The 10,250-nt window shown below is 39.2% G+C and overlaps 1 protein-coding gene across 1 annotated transcript in view; it reads left to right on the top strand.

Annotated features, from left to right (window-relative positions):
• The first annotated feature begins 4,122 nt into the window (after window positions 1-4,122).
• The window catches only part of LOC105618546 (protein espinas-like), a 17,233-nt gene continuing 11,105 nt past the window's right edge, over window positions 4,123-10,250 (top strand). The window contains exons 1-2 of the mRNA XM_012200078.1: window positions 4,123-4,646; window positions 6,545-6,851. Coding sequence (XP_012055468.1) covers window positions 4,123-4,646; window positions 6,545-6,851 — 831 coding nt within the window. The remainder of the gene's footprint in view (window positions 4,647-6,544; window positions 6,852-10,250) is intronic.

Here is a 10,250-nt window from a genome sequence, read left to right as displayed (position 1 = left end):
TATTACTAACATTATAGCAGTAATAATTATAATTAATGTAATTATAAGTTACAAATACAAAATTTTTTTTCTCAGTGCACACACGAGCATGTGAAAAATAAATAGACTGAATATTTTGTTGTTTTTAGGGAAAGCTCCGTGAGAATGAGAACGTACACGACAAATAAAACATGATAATACCATGATAATACCATGATAATAGATGCACAGTTAAATGACAGCGTAAAGAAGGAATTAGCGAATTCACATATAAGCGAAAAAATATTTGCACATTACTAGAAATGTTTATTAATTTTTTTAGCTGTGTCACACGAAAAAGAATTTTCGAAATTACCAACGAAGAGCACTTGTAGTCATAAATTTTGTATTTTATTTTTGTTTTCTAGTTAATCCACACATAATAGTCTAAAAAATATACAGAATTGTCCGAAAATGGGGAGAAACGAAATTAAGTATGCGCCGCTCATGTATTATACATGATATCTAATTAACATGCTAATTCACAGATAGACTTATCTTAAGAATGAGTATGAAAGATTGTTGAAATAGACACGGCTTATGTAAAAATAAGAGTTAATAACCTAACGAACATGTAAAGAAATAGAGATTTTCGATTTGGGTGGTCTGGCTTTTCAAGCTTATCTCTATTTATTGATATCCCTACAAGTGATATCTGAACGGTGAACCAGGCAGAAGCCTCTTTGAAATATTAGCTGGAATTTGTATCTGAACATGATCGACAAGAATTAGGCTATTAAACTATCTTTCTTATCGATCCTAATTCGAAACTGATTTAGATAAAACATACTGAGGAAAACATACTGAGGAAAAAGTATTTGTTATTTGTAGCTGATTGCGTGATAAAATAATTATGGTTAACTCCATTTTTATCTTTATTATTACTGCTATAATGTTCGTAATCATAATTATAGTCATAAATGACAGTAAGTGAATACATGTAGTTTATAAACATTATTTATAGTTTGTATACCAAAAAATGTATAGTATTGTTGACACTGAAAACAATTATAATTTATATCATAATTATTTTACCGTGCAATTATAGTCATATAGATATAAAATACTTTCTCTTAGTGCGATAGTCCGAAATTCTTACAGCTGAATGTCGTTTCTGAAAGTCGGATAAAAAGGATACTTAAGACAAAAGTTGGATCTATAAATATGAAAAATTTATTGAACGTTACTAAAAGTTATATTCAAAGTAAATCTTATAGATGCACTTATTCTATTTTCTTGCACTCCAAATCCTTTATCTAAAAATAAAAAAAATTAAAACTAAGAATATGATCGAGTTATCAGATCCACTTAGCACAAACTACTTTCATTAGCCTTCTATCTTCTCTGCGGGACGTGTCCTCTCATCTGTAGCAATTTAAGGATCGTAATGCGACCGGCTATCCCTCAGCATAGAAACGCTTCTCTTTATGTTTGTTTTTATCCAACCGGTACTTAATCGCGACGGAAGAGCGAACGAAATGTCGTCTTGCGTGTATAGTATAGAGAAACGCGGCGTGTGTCTCTTAGAACAACATCGCAGATGTTCATTGCAGAAGTAGCAGAAGTAGCAGAAGTTGTTCCTCGAAGAGAACAGAACGAAGCAGAACAGAGCGGAGTAAATGCAGAGCGTCCTCGGTTTGCCAGCTCGGGGGGCCGAGGCCCGTCGCGAGACACGCATAAGCGGAACCGGGCCCCGCGTATTCCGACGGTGAGGCCCACGGGCGAAAGGCGTCAGACCCCGACACGCCGCACGTATTAGAAACGAATATAAATATATCGAGAGGAGCGAGAGACAGAGAAAGAGAGAGAAGGAGATTCTTCGGCGAAGAGGGGAGTTTGCGCGCGTATTGGTAACGTCAGAGAGTTACACGCATTCGCACGCTCGCTCGTTCCTCCTTCCTTCTTCCTCGCGCGGGGCCAGCACTTGCTTGCGGGCCCCGACTTATTCCCTTCACGCCGCGTGTCCCGCAGACACGGGGGCCCGCTGAGTCCCAGAGTATGCTCAGTGTCCGCTCGGCCTCAGCACGCCCCGTGCCGGTAGAAACGAAGGACGATGACGCCGCCTCTCTGAAAGTTTTAATGCGCGTCGCGTCAATCGCATTCCGTCATGTTTTTCACGATCGCATCACACAACCTAATCGTCGCGACGAAGTTTCCACCGGGTGTCATCCGGATTTTCTGCAACTGAAAACGGACGTGAACTCGTTGAGACCACGCTCAGAGGAGTGCTTCGAAGAACGGAATGACGCTTAGCGACGAAACGGACCGATCCCGCTGGATCACGAATAATCGCTGATCATTCCGCACAAGAGGTTAATCGTTCGCGGCTGTCATCCGCGCATACAAGTTTCCACGCATCTGCTGCAGGTCCTGAGAAGGATCAGAACAAGTTCCAGATCACATATCTCGGGCTATTCGATCGTGTTTGTACCGCGCGATAGGTGTCGCGTATTAAAACGTTAATCCGTGCTGTACTACCGGTTATACGTATAGATTAGTCCTCATCCCTCCGGTCTGCCTTACTCACCCTATTTCTTGCCAGCTATCTGTCTCTCTTTCTTTCTCTTTTTTTTTCTTTCTGTCTTCCTTTTTCTTTATCTTTCACGATTCTTCCCTCCCGCGATCCTCACCTCCTACAGCGACTACTTTCGCCAGAGCGCACTCGATCCTCTTCTCTCTTTTCTTGTTCTCTTTTCGATCATTCCGTCCCTTGCTGCTTCTTCCTTCCCGTCATCTCTATTGCCCTTATTGCTCGAGAGACCGAGGTCGCGAGGTTTGCTCGCGTTTCGCGAACGCGCGTGCCAATCGAGAGATGGTGAACAGGCGACGCGATGAGTCTGATTCCACCGGTGGCGAGACGCTCGCGAGACGCTCGCAAGACGACGACGACGACGACGACGACGACGACGACGACGACGACGACGACGACGACGATATTACATCGCGCAATTGAACTCTCCATTTTCGCGTCCGTTCCGTTTGGCATGAGACGCTTCTATTCTGACGAGATATCTTTGTATGAGACGTCTCCCTCTCGCAGTACGAAATGTCGATTGTATTTCGCGAATTTTCTCATTTCCTCCATACGTCCGTTCTGCATCGACGCGAGGAGAATGACGTACAGCGATGAACTCCGACGTGATGTTTCTACGAACGCGGGCGTTGTTGACATATCGTGATAACGGGGAGAACTGCAACGGAAGGTATGTCGGCGAACAGATCGGGAACGCTATTTCCCATGATCTCGGACTTCGTTTCGCGAAGTTGCTGTTGCGATCGTCAGTTATTATAAATACACTTGTGAAAAATTTGATTTATAAGAAGTGAAGCTTTCTTCATCTGAGGAGACAAACCACTAGATTTATTGGTTCAACTTAATCCTATCTTTGTGGGTCGAAAAAGCATTCTGGAGAACAGAAAAAGAAGAAGAAGAACAGAGTGGCAAATCTTTGTGACGATTGAGAATGCATTCGGCGAAAAAGCTGAAGTGACCACATCTTGGCAACCGATTAGTGTGATCTATTGATCAGTTAAATTGACATCAAGGAAAAAGTATTGATAAAGTGAAGCGAATATATCTTATTAAAGCTATTCGCCAAGAAGACTCCGAATATAGTCACGAAAACATCATTCGTGACGGACAAACGCCTCTTTGACGAGCCATTATTTCTAAGAAAGTCGGAAATTCAGGCTCCAGACGCAATCAAGAGCGTATACCACGGGAGGCATTTAATACGTTTATATCCGGCAGAAGGGTTCTACGAAGAAGCAAAAAGCCCAATGTGTCTCGAGTACCCCGAAGCGTCGTCTTATTAGCTTTTGCAAGAGAAACCGGGCGGCGGTGGTCGCGAAAAGGGACATAATATACCGTAGAGGGGGGAGGAAGGAAGGAGAGAAGACCCCGCCGGCGTTCCTTAGATTAGAAGGTCTTGGCCACGGCGATTATTACCGTCGGGCTTGGGTTACGCCGTGAAGTCACGGTGGAAGAAACCGCCGGTGGAAATCGATCTTAACGACCACCTCGTCCCCGTCGGTCGTCGGTCCGGATGTGGTTGTCGCTGCTCGCCCATCGCGTTTGCCGCCATTCGTCGCGTAAGAAGAAGCATGTCGAGCTTGGCGCGGAGAAGACGCACAGCGGTGCTTGGTTCGAAGCGATGGTGGCAAGGCGGTTGCTGGGCCACCAGGAGCCACCAGGAAGCGTACTTGCGCAAGCTCTACGGCAGAAAGAACAATCAAGATGCCAAGAATAGTGGTAGCCAAAACGACGAGGATGTCGCAGCGCGTACCGTCGGTATCGATGCACCTTGGGCGACGCCCGGTGTTTATGATCTTCCATCTATTACCGACTCCGAGCATCACTACCTGGACGCATTTCTGAGAAATCGCGAAGACGGCGCGAATGGTAACAACGACGATGTCGACGATGTTGTCGCTGTGGTGGTTGGGTGTCCGGCGTTGGCGACGTCGCGCGCGAGTCCGACGGAAAAGTGCGTAGAGTTCCTGAAGGGCGCTCATCACGACGACGGAACCAATTTCGGTCGCCGTGCTGCGGTAGACGCGGAATGCGGCCGCGTAGCCGATTGCGGTTCGATGCATTCGAGTTACGATGCGGCCAGTGGTTGTTCCGAGTAAGTTGCTACTATCGATGATGGAAAGAAATATTTTCCGAGATTTTTTTCCGCGGACATAAAATTGTTCTTTACGGAAAAACTCAAGGAAGTCACATTAAATAAAAATAAAAAAAAACGTTGTGTGTTGTGGAAAAATAGAGCATTTATTCTGAAATCTAAGTGAAGAATCTGTATATATGTACCTACATTGAATGTATAGAATATTTCTCATAAAAATCAAAAAATTTTAATATTGAAGTGCCAGTTTATTCCAAATTATACTAATAAAAATAAGGAATTTTTTGCAATTCTATATTTTACAGGCAAAGTAATTTTTTTTATTTTATATCTAATTTTTAAATATAAGTTTGATTTAAATTACAAAATGATTTTCAAGACATTTAATCTTAAACGTTACATTACAGGGCAACATTTTACTAAAGTAAATAAAAAAAATAATAAAGTATATCTAACTCATATTCGTTTGCTTACAACTTTCATAAAAATAAATATACCGTAAAAAATTTTTTTTTAATTTAAACACCAGATATTAAGAAACATAACGGTAATAAACAAATATACATACCTTTATTAATAAGAAAATAATACATATGCACGAGTTGCGATGGAATCAAGCGACATATTCATAGAAATTTACAAGCCAGAAATTTACCAAAGCGAATATTTCGAAAAGTAAAAATCAAATGCCATGTATGAGCCATTATTAGTTTGTTTTTATTATCTCGTCTACTTTCACGTAGATTTATCTAGAACGCAATTTTCTGTTTAACGATTTAATTTATCGTCCTCGATGCCGGAAAACGACATATTTGCACAGCGAAACTTATATTAATCATGAATCGTTTCTCAATTATACGGTGGAAAACATCCTCACACGTCCTTTTGATAATTTCAGTGCTCGCTGATCCAGAACATGTGGAACAGCACGTGCGATTTCTTTACACGCTCGCGGAACGAAAAATTTTAGATTGAATCATATCGATTTATTCAAGCGAAGAATTAAGTGCTGTCAGCGGTAATATGTACAGTTAGATAGTAATAATTCATTCGTTCTATGTCGTACATCATATTCAATTACTCTCGTTACCGCATGTCCCCAATTTTCCTCTTATATCTTTCCTCTTATATCATATATGTGAAACACACTAATAAGGACAGAAATATGGATTAAATAGATTAAACAGAATTTCTAGAGTCTGTTGGATATATTTGGGACCTTAAGTTCTACATTTCAGAATTCTAGGCTACCCTAAGTCAGGTAGATTTTACAGAATTTAGGTCCGTAATTAGATACAATTCCAGGCTTTAATAATAGGAAGATCCTAAATTGTAGGTCTGTAATTTAATTCAAGGAAACATGAACGTAGAAACACAATTGCTCTGTTCCTCCCGTGAGAATCCTTTTACATCTATTTTGAGATCTTATCTTTATATATATGTATATATATATATATATATATATATATATATATATAATAAATTTATATGCATAGATTAGTAGAATGGTAGATTAGTAGATTAGTTCAATTGAAATAAATCAAAGTAAATCACAAGGGCTCATCTACGAGTCAGTTAAAATTAATAACATTTAATGTTTAAAAATAAGTTAATAAAAAATACAAACGTTTCGAGTCATTTTCAATGTTAAAATAATAATGTTACAATAAATGTTGGATTCTCATATTTCAAAAACAGTGTTCTGTAACATTACAAAATAGATTTTAAAAACTGTAGATACAATGCTTATGTCTTCCTTCTTTGTTACAAATATGTGGTCCATTAAAACACTGAGATGAAAACCTGATCACTACACTATGCCAATGAAATTTGGAAAAATATTTAGATATAAACATTAATGAAACATCGTTCTTATGAATATCTTTTTCTTTTTATAGGAAAGTGTGCAGGAGCTGCAGGTGCCCGCGAGAGGAGCACCAGCGGACCTCGACGGAGGCGGGCGGTCCTTCGGGACTCGGCTTGGGTCCAGGTCCGCCGATGGCGATGGCCATGGCCTTTCCGAGCGGCGCCGAGGGCGCGCCTCACCAGGAGCCGTTCAAGAGTCCAGTGCAAGCTGCGCCGGCCGGTCTGGCGCTGCAGGAGGCTCTGATGCAGCATCACCAGAGGCACTCGCAAAGCGACGACGACAGTGGTTGTGCGCTCGAGGAGTACACGTGGGTGCCACCCGGACTGAGGCCCGATCAGGTAAAATGTCAGATTTATTTTATCTTAATATAATATAATTCTGCGAGCGCAAAACGTAGTCTAAAAATGTTTTCAAATGAACACCAAATAGTGCAGCAGCAGTATTTGAAAGAGGGTTGATAGTTAAAATAATAAATCAGTTTTATTTTATCTTGATATAATAAAATCACGTAGATACATTGTAGTTTGAAAAATAAGTAAGTCATAAAAAATAAATACTAACGAATTTGTACGTGTAATAACAGTACTCTAAAAAAGATCGAGGATTAAAATAATGAGGCTGATAATAAGTAAACTAGATTAGCAGATTAAAAATTTGTATGGGATTTTATAGGTGCTTTATGTAATAATAGAGATTAATTAATTCACTGTTGAAATATGAGAGGAAAAAAGAGGTGAGAACGATTTCTCAGCTGTCGCGTAATGCGTGTAATGCGAGGGTGTCTCCGGTGATTCGTCTCCTCGGATACCACTGACCGCGACAGCAGGCCTCCAGATCGCCGGGACGATTACCATCGTGAACGACGACGGCGCAGTGAGTCATCAGACCGCTCCGGTGAAAGCTCTCGCTGGATATAACGATGATAAAGCGTAATCGAGGGGTTCAGACCCGAAAAAGGGTCTGAAAGGAAAGAATGCAGAAAATACAAAATGTACTAACCGTACAGTTGTACCCTTCGATCTCTCCTTTTGAAAGATTCGATTCTCAAAAAAAGAACATCTTCAAATTGCTGCCGCATAACGCAGTAAAAATAAGTGAAATTTCTACTTCTCTTATTTAAAATTATTATAATAAATTTATAATTTTTTGTACAACAGTAAGTTAACTTTTGTAAAAACGAAGTAAATGAACTCTAAAGTTCAAATATGTGATATTGACATTTTTCTCATCACTCTTTAACTTTAGAATTTATTTATCTCCGTTTTTATAAAATGTGAGCTAACTCATTATTACAGCAAGCCCTTTAATTATTATTATTACAATTCAAAATCTACTGCCACTACCGAAAATTTGTAGTGTACCTCACACAAATTATGTAACATAAAGTATAGATTTTCAACGGTGGCAGTGCATTTTGAAACTCAGCTTATAGAATGTATTGAAAGACTATCATCGTTCTTTCTTTTTTTCTGATTCCTCTCTAACGTGTTTAAAGTTGAAAGCACCCTCTCGTATACCGAAATATGTTGTGAAATGTCCAAAACGAAATCATTTTATTTAATTAAACGCTCAACAGCGTATAATCGGAATAATTCCATATTAGATTTCTTCTCGCCGAAGGAGCTAACTAACGCACTCGCCGTCCATTAATTGGTTTAAACGCGAGAGTTTCGCATCGACACGGCACGGAATAGAGTCCTCTTTCTCCCTCTCGGCGATGCGTGCTGGCTTTTGCGTGCCGCGCGCCAACATCTCCGTTTATTTCGCGACTCCGCGATGCAGTACGTGCAAATCCGCTCCTCTGTCTCCTCCTCCTCTTCTCCTCTTCGTCTCCTCCGCCTCCTCCATCCCGCTTTTATTTCCCGCTTTCGCTCCTCGTCCTAGCGGCGTCCGTCCGCGCGTTTTCTTTACTCATTTTAAGTGTCATTACGTCTAACGCGCATTATATATTATGACTCGGCGTTCTCGGCGAGGGGACGGTAATCCCGTGCAACAAGCTTTTCGCACTCTTAAGCTTATCCCCCTCCGTACGACGATGCCGTCAATTCGCGTTTTCGCGCGAAGATCTCAAGTGTATATGAAAGCACAATAATTCGCGCGGCAATTCGTGAAGATTTTGCATCCATAACGAGGGACAGCAAGCAATATGTGCAATCTTTATGCGAATCAAAAGATACCGATATTTTCTTGAAGAACCCTTGATATTAACGAAACATATTTTGTCTATGGAATTTTATTGAATTTTGCGATATATATTTCCTAATGTATTTTCTCAAATATAATACGCATAATAATTTGAAGGAGAAAGAATATTTTTTTCTTTATTTTTTATTTTTATTTTTTATTTTCATTAATTTATAACTTAAAATCTCGACAACCAAGTTTTCGATAACGAAAGAAAATTTCATATTTCGTTAAGTTTATATCAAATATATTTATAAACGGTTTAAATATAATTATTCAAAAATTAACTGTACAGATATAAAATCAATGCAATTAGTTAAATTATTATTTTAAAAAATGACAAATCTTATCTGTAAAAAATTTATTAATTCTAAAAATTAAAATGGGCTAAAAATGATTGAAATAATTAATTGAATTGTGAAGAAAAAACTTGACGTGCTCGAATCACATTAATCGCATTTCTGTGAATATATTTATATCATTTTTTTATTTTAATTGGAAATATCCATATTATGGAAATCATTCAATGTAGAACATTAATTTTAATCCGGGCACGCAAGTTTTTTTTTATTGTAATCCAGTTGATATAAATAGATTCAGATATAGATATAAGATACAGATTTGAAAATAATTTTGTTGGACTATAAAAATAATTATATAAAAACTGGTTGCTTCAAAGAGTATCAAAATTTTTTGCATTGCTCGTCATACTTGAGATTTCTACGTAATTATAATTTTAATGGTTCAACAAAATTATTTTCAGATCAGTATCTAATTAAATTTTTAAATATTTCTTTCTGTAAAATATTTCTTTCCGTATATATATATTTACTTTCTACTATTTTATTATTATTAGTCGATAGTTTATTCTAATAATTCTTATGCGAGAGAGATGCGAGGGAAGGATACGATTGGCACAAACAAAAGGAACATACGCAAGGAACCCACGCGCGGCGCGAAGTGTTTAATGGCATGCATGGGACCGACACGATGCAATTGCCACTCATAAACGAACGCGAGTCGTAACGCGGAGAAATTTACCGCTAGATTGTGTAGAAACTCGATTACACGCAAATTCCATCGGCTATCGAGCGCGCGCCGTTTCACTCACCAGGACGATATTCTTATGGAAATACCCGCGATGACACTGAGTCCTTCGCGAGAAACATGCCGTGGTAAGAATATACACTCGAAATAAAACCGCGGGTGCACTTTTATCCCGGCATGCCTTCCCTATTCCTTTTATTGTCGTGACTCCACCACAGCAGGTTTCTATCCCAGTAGTATAAACGTGTACGTCAGTGTTTTCCTTCGTCTCTTCGGTATGTTGACAGTGCCCATCCCGATACTTATCTAAATTTGCGACGGTCAGAGCGAGTCTCAATGATCATCGGTTAATGTCAGCTACAGTTGTCACTAAATTCTTCCCCTTGTCTACATAAATCATACATGATACGATACCATGAAAGGACAAAAAGTCAGCTGAATTATTAGTTGGAGTTTATTGCATGGTTTCAGTTGTCAGTTTAATTAATGATGTAACGCACGCATTT

Source organism: Atta cephalotes, assembly GCF_000143395.1.
Source record: "Atta cephalotes unplaced genomic scaffold scaffold00017, whole genome shotgun sequence".
Classification (NCBI taxonomy): Eukaryota; Metazoa; Arthropoda; class Insecta; order Hymenoptera; family Formicidae; genus Atta; species Atta cephalotes.
Note: the sequence above shows the minus strand (reverse complement) of the source record. Positions and strands in the feature narration are given on the sequence as shown.